At 42.5% G+C, this 17045-nt stretch overlaps 1 protein-coding gene across 2 annotated transcripts; it reads right to left on the bottom strand.

Moving 5' to 3' along the window:
* Positions 1-364: 364 nt before the first annotated feature.
* Positions 365-16320, bottom strand: peak1.S (pseudopodium-enriched atypical kinase 1 S homeolog). Of its 2 annotated transcripts, none has more exons than XM_018255578.2 (5): positions 15874-16320; positions 10926-13522; positions 7539-7738; positions 6077-6546; positions 365-4446 (listed from the first exon to the last, which is right to left on the bottom strand). In XM_018255578.2, exons 2-5 carry the CDS (start codon positions 13415-13417, stop codon positions 3268-3270), a joined length of 4341 nt encoding a protein of 1446 aa, XP_018111067.1. In that variant the 5' UTR covers positions 13418-13522; positions 15874-16320; the 3' UTR covers positions 365-3267. The 2 variants fall into 2 exon arrangements, with proteins under 2 accessions (XP_018111067.1, XP_018111068.1); XM_018255579.2 differs by lacking the exon at positions 15874-16320 and adding an exon at positions 14700-14831.
* Between the last annotated feature and the right edge of the window lie 725 nt (positions 16321-17045).

The following is a 17045-nucleotide window of genomic DNA, read 5'->3' as shown; positions in this document are numbered from 1 at the left end:
TGTTTATTTAATAAATATACTCTTCTTGGCACCCAAGTTTCTTTGTGAAAATGAATGTATTGAGAGTTACGTTACATTATGGAGACCCTTATTTCAGTTCTATTCAAGGGCATGGCTGAGGTGAGGAGTTACATGTAGCAGTGCTCTACCCTTGTAAAATGTAACCTCTGCAATATATACACATTACCTTGGTAATAAAAACATACAATATGAAAACCTTACAGGTCCGAATTTAGCTCCTGGGTTAAGCTACATAGTGCAGAAAGTGAAGCAGGATAATGGAGATATCAAATGTGTGAAAGCCCAGTCTCCTGTGTTAATCTGAACAGCATGTTTGTGTAAAAGAACACATACTACACACACGTTGCCATAAAAACAGGTTTATTAACACTGTAATAATATGACCATGGGAGAGTACCACAGCATAACCGGATAGAGTTACCGAAAGAAAGCAAGAGATATCCAAACCACTTGCGTAATTGAGATGCTACCAACCACTGATTTGTACCTTGGGATGACCCAGGACATAACCACCGCCTCTGGGAAAGATAACAATGTTGATAAATTCAATTATATAGTTCAAGGAAGCTGTAGTGGTATGGCAGAATGTTCAAATCTGAAAACTCTGATGCCACATTGACAGACAAACTATTAATTAAAATGCACCTCCAGCTCCCAGTAAATAAGGAATGTTTAAGGTGCAGCAATGAATATACATACACACTTACTACAACTGTTATACAGTGTCCCCCTTTTATTGCTCATAAAGACCAAGGGACTCTTCTTGATGTAGGCTCCAAAATCTCTATGATGGCCCACAAGGCCTGAGATATGAAACAGAAGTCTGTTGTTTAAATGTGTATATTTTACTTAGAGGGATAGAGGAATATTGCATCTAAAAGACAAGTGCTTCAACAAAAGTATTTTGTAATATGCACATAAACTTTATACAGGCATTCATACATTAAAATTGAAGATTTTTTTTAATATTCGTTAATGTAACCTCTGATAGAAACAAATGTAAAGAAGTAAGCCAATGTCTTCTGTATGTTTTTCAAGGTGCCAATAACCAAACCTGGCCTCATAAAGCAAAGCTACTGTAAAATTTAGTATGCCATTACTCTTATACATGCTGGGAGTTTATACATAGAAGTGTTACACACTTCAGACTGAGAATTAAAATAGGCCCTGGCATTTCAGGTACACAGAGGCCCAAACAGCCCCCACCAGCCCGCTAAATACTGACTTTTTATGGCACCTTATAGCAGCCCCTCTGGCATTTGCCAGAACTCACAGATTGCCAGTCTGGGCCAGCCTATCCTAGAGTGTTTTCTAGGGGTTACATCTTCAAAATACCTTGAACATTGATACAAAAGCTACGGTTTATAAGGCCTTAGCGATTACAATGTTGTAAAAGTAACATAAACATTTTTTTGCTGGGCCTTTTAATTCTGCAGCAACATAGACATTTTTAAATTACTATGAATAACACAAAATACTCTGCTTAGAGCCCCGTCTTGTTCACTTACAGTATTCCCAGAAGGCTGTTGTGTATACAGAGTATGATCCCATTGGAGTAAATCTAATCCATGGACAGGACCAAGGCTGGTATTGTATAGCCTACAAATCCAGTTTAGAGGGACACAGAAACATTGTACTTTTAAAGTGATACATTTATCATATCTGCACCTCCAGTGACACTTGAAACTTCACAAGGTTTCTAAAAACATACATTTACACATTCTTGGTGTGGTACTTGTCTCTCTATTCAGTATGTGTGTGTTTTTTTTTTTTATAAATATAAATATGGATTTATGGTATTAAAAGCATTCAGAATAAAACATTTCATATTAATACTGTTACTGGTAATCTCCCTCCATAGACTGGCAGAATGCCTGCGTGTCAAGTCAGTGTGTGTGCATGATAGACATGTTTCAGTATGTCTGTTACATATATGAAAATGTAAAAGAGTATGTATTTCAATAAATGATTCAAGTTAGTACCTTCATCTTAATTGGCTGCTCCTTTTCTGAGAATTCTGAGCATCATCTGGAGCTGAATTCTATTTGGGTATGTTTAGGAGCCTGTATTATTTATCAGTTAGTATTATGATAATAATAAATCATAGTGTAAATGAATGTGTCTCATTGTAGCACTGCCAGTTTAAACCTTATGCAAACTGTGGTACATTTGAGCTCTGATCAGAACCTCATAGAGGGGGTGAAATGGCAAGGCACAGATGATGTGACCAGCCTACAAAGAGATCTCAACAGGACCAGAATGTTTGGGCCAGGAAGTCAGGGGAATATAGAAGTGAATCTCTAAATATGAAGGAAGCCATAGTTCTATCTGAAATTGCAACCAATTGTATTGATGGTAACTATTCTACTTATTTCCTCTTAAATACAACATGCTGGGCTTACACATATTGATGGCACCTAGTATATTTCTTGCCTGTGCCAAAGCCCCAATTTTCCTTGTAGAGAATAACAACAGCAAATGATTTAAGTAATCTTACTTACTTCATGTTGTGGCCCTGAGTATACAGCTTTCAGCACAACTAAGCTAAGAAACTGCCTACCATGATAGACGCCTTCGGTAGTGAGCAAAGATCTCAGGTTAAACTGAACAAACACGTCTTACTGAAACAATCGATCTTTGTACATACAAGTAAGATTTTACATATCAGCCAGACTTCATTATTAAGGCTTCAAGTTTTATCATTACTTGGACTAATTACAGAGCAGACCTATGGGTGCTGTGCTATTTATTCATTCCTCCATGAAAGGTTTCCATTACATTCATAGTCCTCCATGCAGCCTACATTCACCTGCATTATAGAAATAGGCAACAGAAAATTTACAGAAAACCTCTCAGTATAGGAACCAACATATGAAAACTATTTATCAATGGAATTAATTTAGACTTATTTTTAGGATGGGTAGATGGTTAATAACCTCACTATATTTATTTAGCTAAGTTAATAAATGTGTAGGTATTTGTTTTAGACTTATGTCTCAGTGTCCATTATGAAGAAGGCTAGAAAAATGGGTTAATTGAGACATGCAAAGCAATGTATATGTCTGTGGAAGAGGCTCAAAGAGTTTAAAGAGTGCAAAAAGCATGTGCATGTTGTCAACTGCCCAAGTGTGCAGAGAGGGAGTGGTATAACACTGAAAGTTCAAGCTTCTTAAACGGAGCCTGTTGGGTTAAGTTAAATTACACACACACACTTTGGAGGTTGTATCATGGGGGAAAATATTCCTTTCAATGATGTTCCAGTAGCCGAATTGTCTGTGCTAGTCCCCGTGCTGTGCCAAAAGCCAGGTACTGACAACACAGCCAGTCTTCGAAAGTCACCTCTCCCTCCTTCTCTAGTGATCTCTCTGCCAACTTTATCAGCAACAATGTTCTCTTTACCTCAAGCCAATTATGAAGAGCTCCAGGCCCTTGGAGTGCCTCATCTCGAGGTCCCCATAACAGACAACGTAAGGCCCCTTTAGCTTGCCCCACTTGCAACCTGTCTGTAGGGCTGTGCTGCAAAAATAATCCAGCAAGACGCCCTAGGCCACGGGAATAGGGTGACCGGCGTGGCAACACTGGCAAATCACAAGGGGCATATTCTTTTTCTTTTAGCCCTCCTTCTTGAAATGGATTAGGTAGGTGCAACATCTCATAGATCAGAATCCCTGTCTGAAATTCATCACTCCTCCGGTACTGTGTTGCACCAACAATCTCTGGTGCTAGCCGTGAAGGATCTCCTAATCCCTGTGGACACCAAGTAGCTTGGCTCTTCAATTTTGCCTGGCTGAAGTTGGTAAGAAGGAGACGACCTGGACATGATGGTGTTGCTCTCTTTTCTAAAGAACCCATCACCATACCACTGTCACACTGCTCTGCTGTTAAACAACTAGAGCAGCAGCTGCATCCTTTCATGCCATGTTTGCAGCTAACAATTATTAAGTTGTCTAGGCATAAATCGCAGTGAGTGATGCCCTGTGCCTTTAAGTGCTCCAACGCACCACACAGCTGCAGGAGAAGAAAACATACTTGGCGCTCATATGCCTCTGGCTCTCTGCGGTGCTTTTCTTCACCCTCACGAACAAAGTCTGCAAGAGTTTGCTGGGGTGGTTCATGTGTAATAACCACTATTCTGCTCCTACGTTTTCCAAGTGATCCCTGGTGGTCTGATGCAGGCTGTTTCTCTTGTTTGTCTTGAGCCACCTTGGATGCTGTAGAGTCAGTCACTTTTTCTCCTTCTTTCTCCTCTTCCTCCTCCTCATCTTCTGAAACAGTGGGATCTTCCCAAGGAAGCAGGCGTGCAGGCACCTCTGCTAGGAAATGCCCACAGTCCTGCTGGATATTAAAGTGATCTGAGAGACCCTGACGTACTGCCAGGCAATGGTAATATTCCCTTTGTGCCTGCTTGGACTTGTTGCGAAAGATCTGTAGAAATAACAAAAAGTTAATGAATATAAAACAGAAACAAAGACATGTTTTAGAACAGGCATGAAAATCAATAATAAAACACAACTTAAGACAATTTTGCAGCATGTATATCCACAGTATTTGGATCTATCATTTTACATTTCAATTACATACATGCATTCTAATTATTAATCATACATTTTAATAAACATGTTATCATACTGGAATGTTAATATACTTGTAAGAGTATATTCATTTAATTGATTATATATTTCATTACAGATTAACAAAACTATTCCCCTGGAGTATCAAAATGTACTAATAAGGCACAGTGTGTATGTGCTATTCTAGCATTAAAAACAGTAGTTATGTTGTCCTAATGATTAGCTTACAGCCTATCTGAAAACATTAAGTCTTCAAGTGCCAGAACTAGGTGATATTGAAAGTGGTAGAGAAGTTAGTGTCACTGCAAGGTGGGGTTGAGTTGTTGGGCAGGTAGTTGGGGGGCTACAAGCAGGGGCGATCCTACCCAATTTGCCGCCCGAGGCAGCCTTCGTTTTTGCCGCCCCCAGCCTCCCCACGACACTCACCTTCAGTGTCAGATGGGGGTCGGCGGGGGGTCCAGGTCTCTAGTGCAGATAGTGCAATTGCTCTCTCTGCACTAGAAGAGCCGAATTTCCGGGTTTAAAACCGGAAATTCGGCTCTTACTTACCAGGAGCAGCATTTTTACCGCCCCTGGCAACAAGGGGTGCGCTGCCGCCTGAGGCGAGTGCCTCAACTCGCCTCATTGGCAGAGCGCCCCTGGCTACAAGGAGGGTACCAGGCCAAGTATTATTGCCTTTTTGCACTAATATTACTTGACCAGGCTCTGCACCTCAATGCTTGAAATATATAGACTAAGTTGTTGCTTTTTTTTAATATAGCATAACACAACTTACTATTATTTATTTTATTATAATACACAAAAGCCATGAATATCTTGTAAATTATATCCTTATAAACGGTGAATTCTGATCATTTCTGTCACATGACTCACTGAAACTTGTGTATTATAATAAATAAAGTACCCCCAGTTGCAAAATATGAGGATATTAGAAGTTGCCTCAGAGTTCCATGACCTGTATAAAAATACTCGGCCTTGTGTTTTTTATAGTCATGAACCTCCTCGGTAACTTATAATATCCTTATATTTTACAAGAGGGGGTACTTTATTCACTATATACCTTAGCATGAGTTATACTCACTGTATATATAGAGAGAGATAGGGAAATGGTGAATGGTTAGCCACAACTCATATGAAGATGAATAGTTAGGCTGTTGGCACAATAGATATATCCATATAGACAGCTAGATAACACATTATCTCTGCATGCCCTTAAGGTATGCCTTAAACATTTTTGCTTATCTACCAGTTCTTCATTATGACAAATGTACATTTTCCTAAATAAATATAAAACATTTTTTGACATTTTTTAGGCTGTCGCTACAAGACTTGGCTTTTCCCACAATAATTACACCATTCTGATAGTAAAGAATGATAACACATTAATATCAAACACATTTATCTTTGTTTGTTTTGTCCAGTTAATTGTTACTTTCCACCACATTTTAAACTTGAAACCAGTGCAGTACAGGTAGTTAAATTACCTTCACAGCATAGAGATTGCCCGGGTCCTTTGCGTATGATGCCCGGTAATAGACAGCATCCCTAGCCAGGCAGCAGCTTGTTGAACTGATCAGTCGAAAATCAGGCCAGCTCTCTATTCCAAAGTTTATTGGTTCTCTTTGTCCTGCCATGAAGATATCTTCGCAGCGTGTAAAAAATCTCCTTAAAGCTTCAGCCTGCAACTCAGCAATCTGTCCTCCGCAGCTTCTTACCCACTCCAGAGAGTTATCCGACTCATCTCCTGCTGCCTCCCATTTGCGTTCTGTGTCATAATTTGAGTTTGCCAGACTCAGTGGGACTCCAGATATTTTTTCTGGGGTTGGATGGCATGGTGTCAAGTTCTTCTTGGGAAGGGGAGGTGGGGTGGGATGGGACTCCAGAACTTGTGGTGGGCTACCCCCTAGTGTCTGGCGAGGTTGCTTATATGGAATCATGTTTGCACGAGATTGGCCTGTGGGGATAAAAGATTCCATTAAAAGGATCACTTGCAAACACATTATCTTCCAGCACTTACTAACCTGCAGTCACCTATCTTTCTCATAAATACTTTATTGACTACCTCCCTTTCTTTCTCAAGGCAATACTTTATTTCATTATCTCTGTCAAGGAGGAAAGGCTTGCACCTCATCAGAGACATGCTATTGGCCTCTTTTCTTTATATTTCTCTTGTCACTCCCATTTTCAATGATTTTTGCTTTCTCTGTCAGGATAATCACAATGATAACCACTTCACCTGTAAATTACTATGGCTAGTAAATTAGTTGCCTCTCTCTTTCTCTCCCCTGCAGGGAAGATTTCCTGAAACATAGCTATGTGATATTAATTAGGTAATTTACTTTACAGAAATGCGTTACGATAAACATCATGAAGATCGGCTGTAGTTGTTACAGGTCTATCGATCTCATGCATTACAATTGTGGAAATTATCCATTACAAAGAGCTGCACAATGGTGATATATTTACATGCATTTACATGCATTTTTAAAGGGGCGATTTATTCCCCTAGTTCATCATGAGTTCAATAACTTCTTGCCTTGTTATTTCATGAAACTGAAGCTACTCCATGTTTGGTTCTTGCATCTAAATATCTCAATGTATCAGTTATTTATTATTAGATATATACTGTATGTCTGTGTAAATGAGTTTGTAAATACAACTATACACATCCAAGGACAAGGAGTGGCTAATATTTCACACTAATCTATGGTTTTCCCAGAAGCTAAACCAGAACATCATTAGTACTCTCTGAGAAGCGTCACAGTACAGAGTCTACTGTTATGCAATGGTTAATGAAACAACCATTTCACTTATTTGACTATGGAATTGACATGTTAATTAATCAACATGCTTCATGGGGCTAAAGTAAAAAATAATCACATTTCTGGTTAGTAGGAAGTAGGTTGGACGGCAATGGATATTCAACTATGCTAAATGGTTTCTTACCTAGGTTGCTGTAGGTTGCTCCCCCAGGACTGCATTCAGATGAGCAATCAGAGGCAGGTACATACTCCTCTTGAGCCTGCGTGTCAGGTTCTGCCAACTGCAGAGAATGGCCCACAACAAGCAGCTCATCTGGGGATGGTGTTGTCAGAGGTGTTCCTATAGGTGAGGTGGGTTCTTGTTCTGGTCTAATATCAGGAATACTGAAAGGAAGGAAGTAGAAATAAGTATATTATCCCAATCCGCAAGAGAAACTTTTATAGGAAATATATCTATAGGTGTGGCTAGTCCCGACACCGACAGTTCTCTGCATGTGTAGTCCGTGGGTGAAAGGAAAAGCACAGCAAAAGTGAAAGCTCTCATGCAAAAAGAGGAAGAATTAAAGAATGTGGGATTAAGTAAAACACAATCATGAAAAAGTAAAGTCGAAACATAAAGGAAAAACTGGATGAAAAAAAGGCATGTGTAATAAGCCCAAAAATAAACAGAATTATATGCAAAAACTAGAAAAAGACTGTCTGCTGGAACAGGCCTGGCCTCACCATGTCCTGCTACTCACACAGCTAACCATTGTCAGGTAAGGGAGAGGTCAGATTCAGAGAAGTAGTATTTGCCACATATGTCCTGATCTCTCCCCTCACCTGTGTGTTTAACTCTGAAGGAGTGTCACCTAACACCCACCCCTATAACTGCCCAGCAGCAGCATATACCCCCCCCCCCGCCGCCCCCATCACAGGTCTGATAAGGAGAGAAGGGAGGGGATAGGGATGTGCCACCCACTTTTAGAAACACAGCCAAAGTAATAGCTTCTCTGTTTCCCTGCACAGGAATAAGCATGTTGTTTCACGTGTGTAGAAGCCAGGGACAACATAGGTTGGAGCATATAAGAATATAAAAATGAGCAATTACAAACGTAGGCATTAAAAAGAAATATTACAACCCAAAGAATCAAACAGGATAAAAGTATTACAATAAACTATTGCAAAAATGAAAATTTAATATAGGCTTTAGCACACTGAAATAAAAAACTTTCTATACACAATCAATGAAAAATTAGGCATCATTTCTGAAATAATCATGTTTATCTTCACTATCTCTCTCTCAGCATCTGTTTCTCTTAATTCTGTCTTCATGTAGCAGTTGGGTGTCAGACGAATGATCCAATATATCTTATAGGGGAGGCTCCCTTTCCTAGCAGATGTATTAAAGCTCACTAAAATAACTGATTCCAGTACAAACAAAATCTAACCAAATAACTGCCTTTTGCACAGATTCTGCATGTAGAGAGACATGATGTCTGTGGATTTAATAGAGTGAGCTCTAATACATCTTTTAGGCAAAAGGAGCCCCCCATTAAGATATATTGGATCTAACTGTCAATGATTACTGTATCTGACACCTATCTCCTGAATGAAGAGAAACAGATGCTGTGAGAGTAATAGTGAAGATAAACTTGATTATTTCCAAAACAATGCAGAATTTTTAATTGATTGTATTTAATAAGTTTCTTATTTCAGTATCCTAAAGCTTATATTTAATTTTCATGATAGTTCCCCTTTAAGGTTTAAGGTAACTTTTAAATATACTGTTGAATGGCCTATTCTTAGCAAATTTTCAATTGTTCTTCATTTTTTATTTTGTACAGTTTTTTTAATTATTTGCCTTCTTTTGACTCCTTTCATCTTTCAGATTAGGGTCACTGAACCCAGCTGTCAAAATAACTACTGCTCTATGATGCTCACAGCCAGAACTAGGGGTAGGACAAAGAGGCACCTGCCTAGGGAGCAACAATTTTATGTCACATGCATACACATAATAGCGAGCCATAAGACTCAACCAAAGGTTCATTACATGCATGCGAGTGATCATGACAGTTCTCCCTAGGGGCATTTTCTAGAATTGCTTCCCAAACCTGTGTGTTGGCTCCAGGAGCCAACACCTTCAGTGGGGAAGAAAATGTTGCTATGATAGATGCAATTTAAGCGGAGAAAGGAAGGGGTAGATGCATCAAAAACTGGATGCAATGTTCCCTCTGAAGTGTGGGCATCTATTGTGTTTAATGATACATTTTACACATATGACACATTAGAGGAAACACTAACTTAAAGGAGAACTAAAACGTAACTAAAAAAAGTAGGGTAGAAATGTTGTACATTATGTTTTGGGTTTCTGTACCAGTCAAGGCAATCACAGCACTTTAGCAGGGAAGATATGTGCCCCCAGAATCTTTTCTACTGATTCACTGCACATGCTCTGTGCTGCTGTTAGTTACCTGAGCTTAGGGACCGACTAAAAATATACAATACACATAAAATATAAATGCCACAATATAAGGCTGATAATAATACAGATAATTACTACATGGCAGCACAGAAACCAATGCATCTATCAGAATTTAATAATCAGCCTTGTAGCATTAGCTTACGGTATATAGAGGCCAACCTAATTTTCTGCTTGATAATTTGCGACAACCCCTAAGCTTAGCTTCTCAACAGCTGCTCAGAGCCCAATGAGCATGTGAGTGTTGCAGACACTTTCCACTTTCCAAGATGGTGACCCACTGTGACTAAGTTAAAGTCCTCGATCACTGCCGCTATTGAGAAGCTGAAACTTTAGGCTGGTGCAATAAGCCCAGTATATAATATACGAACATTTTAGCCATATTATTTTTTAATATATCAATAGTATAACACACTGCTCTGTTCATTCATTGGTCAATTTAACCTAGCATATAGGTACATGTATGAGCACAGTGCCTCATAAAAGATAGAGGACAGACTTTAGTACTTTTAATGACAGTTCTTATATATATGCAGCAGCATACAGTAGTAGAAAAGTATATTTGTCATGGAAAGACTATGAACAGTGTTTTACGTATGGGTTGTTTTATGTAGTAACACATATATATAAGAAACTGCAGCCAACTCGCCCTTCGGCCTCCGCGTGGACCTCTTAAAAGTGAATGATTTTCTGAAACTGATATGTCCAACCCTAAGCACTTCTGCTCATACTAAACTTCCAGAAACCTTGTTGTAGTTCAGTAACACATGAAGGGCCTCAGTACTTTTCTGTTTACATTCCATGCTTATTATGTATTTACTGGCACACAAATAACTCAATTTCTTACTGGGACCTAGTTTAGACCCATAGGGCCATGACATTTAGGGCATTTTATCTTCTGTGGAAAATCTCTTCTCCCTGGGATGGTAAAGAGCCTGAAAATACCAGCCCATTTGAAGCTATCTAATGTATCTGGCAATCTTGCTGTAGATTCCAGGATCACACTGGAGCACAAAGAGGTTCAGAATTGAAATCTAAAGAGGATCAATACTGTCTACAACATACCAAACAGCTAATAACATGCTGGATTATATTGTGGCAATAACCTACCTGCTAGATTTGTTCTCGGTGTCCATTTCTTTTTGAGAGCTGATTACTTTCTGTTCTTCATTTGTACACATGAACACAATAGATGGTTTCTCTCCATGTTCTCCATGGCTCTCACTAAACCACTGGTGGCGCTGAACTGGTGGTGGTGGAAGCATGTGGATAACTGTTCCATCAAGCCCTAATAATTTGCCCTCTTCCCCCCTCTCCTCTGCTGCACCACTTCCATCCTTTTTCTTCTTAAAGAAGCTTTTGAAAGATATCCATCGGCGTGGCTTTCCATCTGGCTGTCGGCGTGGTTGTGTTGTACATTCATTTGGTGAAGGGCGATTGGTGCCAGCAGGTTTATCCCTTGTTGCAAACTGTTTCTGCAGCATGGTAGCATGATAAGGAGAAGAAGTTGAACGTGGAGGGGGAAATGGTGGCAGGGGTTCATTAGCGCCATGAGATGTTGGGCTCACTTCAGAGGAAGACACTGGTGACACCTTTTTAAAGCTGAGAGTTCCTGTCATATCACTCTGTGAGGTAAAGAGTGTCGTGGGTCTCTCCAGTGACCCTTGTGGAGATTCAGGCTCAGGGTGTTGCTCTGGTAAGGCTGGTATCTCGGTACTGGCAGACTCAGGAGTCACAGACTCTGGAGGAGAGCGTGGTGGTTGTATGGATGCCACAATCTGGGAAAGCACCCGGTTGGCGCTTTCTCTGGGACAACCATTAACCTCCTTTGTCGTTTTACTTAAAGAAGCCTGCTTTTTCTGCCCTTTTGCTGGTGTTTCTATCTCTTCATATGTGTGGCTAACAAAACTACTAGTTGATTGTCTTTCTTTTTCAGGGGGAATTGGAGACACCCCACTTGCCCCTACAAAGCTACGGTATATAGCCAGGTTGTCATAGGCCCCAGGATTAATAAGGATATGCACTTTGTCAGCACTCTTGCAGCTGTGAGCATATTCTGGTTCATCGTGGATTATAATTGGAAAGGGTGGCATGCCAGCATTGTTATAACTGTTGAACTTAATTTCTGACAAGTTGGGTGATCGGACAGGTACAGTGTTGGCACTCAACCCAGCAGTAGGAGAGGTGGGAGCAGATTTGTGACAGCTACGTTTGGGTGCCTCTACCACCTCATTCTTTGCAATCTTCTGCCGAGGGCTAGTACTGGATGTCCACACCTCCTGGTAGCGAGTTGCAGTTGCCTTCTTTAACCTGGTGTTGGGCTCAGATAAGCGGTCACCAGCCATAGCTGCTGACACGTCCACCACTGTATAAGGCTTACAGACTGGTTGTTCCAGACTCACAACACGATAAGGCTTAGCTTGACACATACCACTATCCTGAAACGCTCTTTGTATGGCAACTTCTGAACCCTCTTCTCCTGTTTTATCTGATAATACATCACCATTACAAAATAACCCCCCAGAAGAAGAAGAAGAGGAGGAGGAAGAAGAAGGAGGACAAGAAAAAGACTCTGTCATGGATGGATCAGGAGAAGGACATATAGCAGCTACACTCCTGTCTTCAGCCACATCACAGCCATTTAGAATCTCATCATAACTATCATCATAATCCACAGCACAAACCCTTTGCAATGACTTTTGACGCAAAGGCACAGTGTTCCACTTTTCTCTCCCACCTGGACGGCCAGGTACTGGAGAAAGACTACCCCCCTGTAAATTAGCAAAACGTGGTTGGCCCCTCATTCGTATTTCCATGGCCAGGAGTTCCTCATCGCTCTCCTCCCAGCTCTCCCGTTCCCCTCTCTCTGTCTCACCTTCATCTTCCCAACTCTCTTCACCACTAGAGAACTCTGGGTAGCAGAAGCGTCCACCATCCCAGCTGATTACTGCCCCCTCTTCTCCACTTAGTGCCACTCGTCGCACAGTTCTTTTTACCTCTCCAACATCATGACGACCTCCAGAGAGGCAACTCATCGATGGTTTTCTTTCGAGGGAACGCCGGTAACATTGATTGATCCTGCAGAGAAAAGTCTCACGGGTTGTGGTTTCTAATTGAGGCCTGTGTACAGATGTGCTCCCCAATCCTGCAATCTCCTTCAGCACCTCTGTTAGTCCACTACTGCTTATGAGATTGTTATTTGCGACACTTGGCTCATCTCCTGTGTTGTTATTTGCTTGATCATCACTACAGACTGTAACTGGTGTTTTGTCTTGGGGTGGTTGTTGGGGCAAAATTACCCTGGCTTGACAATGGGCTGGCTGGCAAGAAGCTCCCTCAACTGCCATCATGGTGGGTTTAACAGCAATGGTAGGTTTTTTGGCCACAGGCGGTCTAAAGCCAGTGGCTGCACGTGACCTCTGACTTGAGATGATCTTAGCATGATACCCTCTGTAAGGAGGCGGTGGGGGTGGTGGAGGTGGAGGCTGTGCGGGATTGCCCCTATTAAGAGCTACCAGTTGGTGCTGCCCCTTGGGCTGAAAGCAGTTCTTGCACTCCCCTGGTTTCCAGACATGCTCTGTGAATGAGCTGCAGGCTGACATTCTGACAGGCACTGTAGAGCATTGCCTCCGGATATGAAAAGGAGCCCACAGGGCAACAGGATACACATTAATCACATGATAATCACAGTCATCTAGCTCAAAGACCTGCAAAGACAGAAAAAAACACATTACAAAATGTAGAATTAAAAAAGGAAATTATTACAGGAGATGGAGAGCAAAAGAGAGAAACAAAAATGTAAAACATAGGTCCCATTTCACTGTAACATGTGCATTTTATCAGCTGCAGCCATGACAGCCAGTGTAGAATCCTGCGTGGGTCCATTTTTTGGGACCCGTACCTGACCCATACCCGCAACCTGCAATCCGCAACTCGGACCCGCTACCGGCATTCTTTACCCGCTTGGAACCGCTACAGACCCTACCTGCAAGTACCTGATCCACAACCCGGACCCGCAACCCACTGACCATTAAGAATCACGAAGTACTGTCATTGTAAACCAGAAGTGACATCATTGGAAGTAGCCGTGATCCGAAAAAAAGGAGTAAAACAGGAAGTGCTGTCATTATAAACTGGAAGTGACGTCATCGGAAGTAGACGTGACCAGAAAAAGGAGTAAATATCGCTATTGAGAAGACCCGCGGCCCAACCCGCAAACCCCCAGAACCGCCGATCCGCGTCTTTACCCGCACCCAGAACTTCTACCTGCAACCTGCAGGGTACCACAGGTTTTTGCGGGTAACCCGCGGGTACCCGACCCGCTGCAGGACTCTAAGCCAGGGTTGTACCACATGTTTGCACAGAAAGATATGCAATGCAGGCTGCACTGCTTCCATCAGAGAATGTTACGATTAGTACTAAGCTTCATGTACAGTGTCAGTGCCAACTGCAGTAAAGTAACTAGAGGGGGGCAGGCCCTGGCGCAGGATGTGCAGCCGGGGGGCCCTGAGGGGGTGCGGGCCCTGGCCCAATCGCACCCCCTGCTCCCCCGGTAGTTACGCCACTGGCCAACTGCCAAAGTATTTATTTCACAGAGCAGGTATAAGAGAAGCGGCAATGCCAACCACCCCCACACTATCTGTCCACTGAAAACAGCCCTACACAGCTCTGCCAGTGCTTCCAAGAAATCAAGCTGGGTCCCGAAATATATTTTCCACTGGTTTTCCTATTTGATTTTCAAGTTATATGTTACTATTTGGCTACTAAACATACTTTTTGCTGTCTGGTCTGGAAATAAGACTGAACCCTTTGTTATGCCAGTCCTTGAATCCAACCCCCCTCCCCAACATACTATTTCTTCTGCTCCAGCACCCTATATCATACCTGGCTTGCAGTGTCAGCTATTCTCTGCTACTTGTTTCCTTTTATGGAGGAAGGAAGACATTAAAGGTCTGGACACAGAGAGTGACCCCAGACATAAATGAGCTGCCTCTGAGTCACACATGGGTGTGAGGCAACATTCCCTGCCAGAGGCCTGAAGAACATTTCTATTAACCCAATTTATTCTACAAATAGTCACTGTTCCATTTATATCATGTTGCTCAGTCAGTTGCAATAAACACCTTAAGTAATGGAAAGGAATATGCATAAATCATCAACATGGCAACTAACATGGATTTTGTGGCCAAAACATTATTCAAATACTTGTAGCGGTTGGTCGTTTTTGAAAGACCAAGGAATTTGCAAGGCTAAAGTTAAAACAGGTGCTAGCCCTAACACTAGTGTAGGATAAGGAATAAATCCGAGAGCTGCTATTTTTGTAGCCGTTCCCCCGACTTCCTCGTTATAGACAGAGCTCAGAGGCATACGTGAGGCATATACACACAAATACAGTGTATACTCAGTGCTCCTTTGTAGCGGATACAGAGAAAGCTGGCGTGTGTGTAGGAGGCCGCTGCTGCATTCCTGTGTGTGTGTGTGTGTGTGTGTGTGTGTGTTCGGCTTTGTGTAGCGGATTGACAGAAGCCAGCATCTGCCTGTGACAGTGTTTGCCGGCGAGCAACCATCACGTGTGCACTTCTAGATTCGCCAGGGCAGCAGCATGGGCTGTAACATGTGTGCCATCCACTTGCAGGGCTATCCCTTGTGCTTGTCGGGCCTGGGAAGAGTTACAGGAATGCTCGGTATGTCTGGGGGTCAGTCTGGGAGCAGGGAAAGTATGTGCTATTTACAGGACATCATGGGGGAGGAGGAACACAGCACAGTTAGAAACCCGTGCAGCACCCACTGCTTAACTCTACTCGGCCAAATCTCCACAGCGCATTGCCCCCTTCTTTCCCTTCCTAAATGGACCGGCCCAGTCAAATTAACCCCTCGCTCGCCACAGCGTACAAAGCCTTGGGCTGCTTCTGTTTTTCCTATTATAAATATAACCGGCATCACCACTGAACAGCCAAATCGTATCCCAGCTGTGGCGTGTAAGCAGTTATGTTCCACAGAGACACTCAGCATCCCCACCTGGAACGTTCCAATAAGAAATGGCCATTTTAGCACTCACCGCAATGTACTGGCTCCTGTCGCTGTGCTCCCGACGTACGGAGGCCGGTTAAGGCGAGCAGTCAGCAGCCGTGTGTGTATGTGACAGGTCTGTGTGTGCTTGTCATTCAGTCTGTGTGTGTGTGACAATACGCTGTGTCTGAATGTGACATAACCGTGTGTCAGAGCTGTCTGAATGTGACAGAGCCGCTTATGTGGGTGACATCTGCCGTGTGTCAGGCTGCTCTCTTGTCTGATAGATCAATGCGCCGGCCTGTGGCACTGAGCTTGGTGTACGTGTACGTGCATTGTGCGGGGTTCAGAGGCAGATGTGTGCGGTGTGAGATGTGTGAGTGTGTGTGTGTTAGCTGGCCTGTCTGTGTCTGAGAGCCAGTGTGTGTGTGTGTGTCTGGCTCTTTCTCCCCCTACAGGGCGCGCAGGGAAGAGCAGCGGGCAAATCATTTCCTGAAAAAAGGAAGACATTTCTGTCGCGTATACACACTGACACACACACTGACACACACACACACACAATGAACGGATATACAGAGTCAATGCCTAACGCCATACACACCCCGGCAGGAATATAGGGAGCACCGCCACACAAATATATCGCTATGGAGACTTGAGAAAGAGACAGCGCTTATTTGGTTTGGTGTGTGGCTACCAAGGGATGCAGTGAGTGCAAGGATGACAGCTGAGGGAAGGACATACAGCCCTTAGTGTGTGGATTGTGTGTCTCCTCTCCAGTGAAATGGGCTCGTACACAAATCAGCACTGCGCTCCTTCCTCTCGTTTTCTACTTACAGTGCATGGAAACCAACTGTTCTGCAGCCTCCTCTGCTACTCCCATTCTCCTCACCCGCAAACAGACTTCATTATAATACCTGTGCTGGCTGACAATTCCTACCCTAAACCGAATTCAACTGACAGTTAACACCTTCATTTTCTTATTTTCCTTCTTACTGTCAATAGAATAGAATATGAAACACATTTTCATCTGATTTTCAGCTGTAAATCCAACTAGACTAGTAGGCACTCAGCTTGCAGCTTCAGTTTTGCGTAAAGCTGGCCATAGACGCAAAGATCCGATCGTACAAATCCTCGTACGTTCGGACTTCCCCATCTCCCGACCTGCCACTAACCATTCAGATCAAATAAAGTAGTAAAAGAACAGATCAGTCGATGTTCTGC

Source organism: Xenopus laevis, chromosome 3S (assembly GCF_017654675.1).
Source record: "Xenopus laevis strain J_2021 chromosome 3S, Xenopus_laevis_v10.1, whole genome shotgun sequence".
Classification (NCBI taxonomy): domain Eukaryota; kingdom Metazoa; phylum Chordata; class Amphibia; order Anura; family Pipidae; genus Xenopus; species Xenopus laevis.
Note: the sequence above shows the minus strand (reverse complement) of the source record. Positions and strands in the feature narration are given on the sequence as shown.

Bases quoted from the DNA above. Each gene is read 5' to 3' on its own strand.
- peak1.S (XM_018255578.2), bottom strand. From the start codon at position 13,417: ATGTCAGCCTGCAGCTCATTCACAGAGCATGTCTGGAAACCAGGGGAG. The intron at 7,739-10,925 runs GTAGGTTATTGC...CCTTCCTTTCAG, and splicing joins ACCGAGAACAAATCTAGCAG to TATTCCTGATATTAGACCAG. The intron at 4,447-6,076 runs GTAATTTAACTA...TTATTTCTACAG, and splicing joins GCAATCTCTATGCTGTGAAG to ATCTTTCGCAACAAGTCCAA.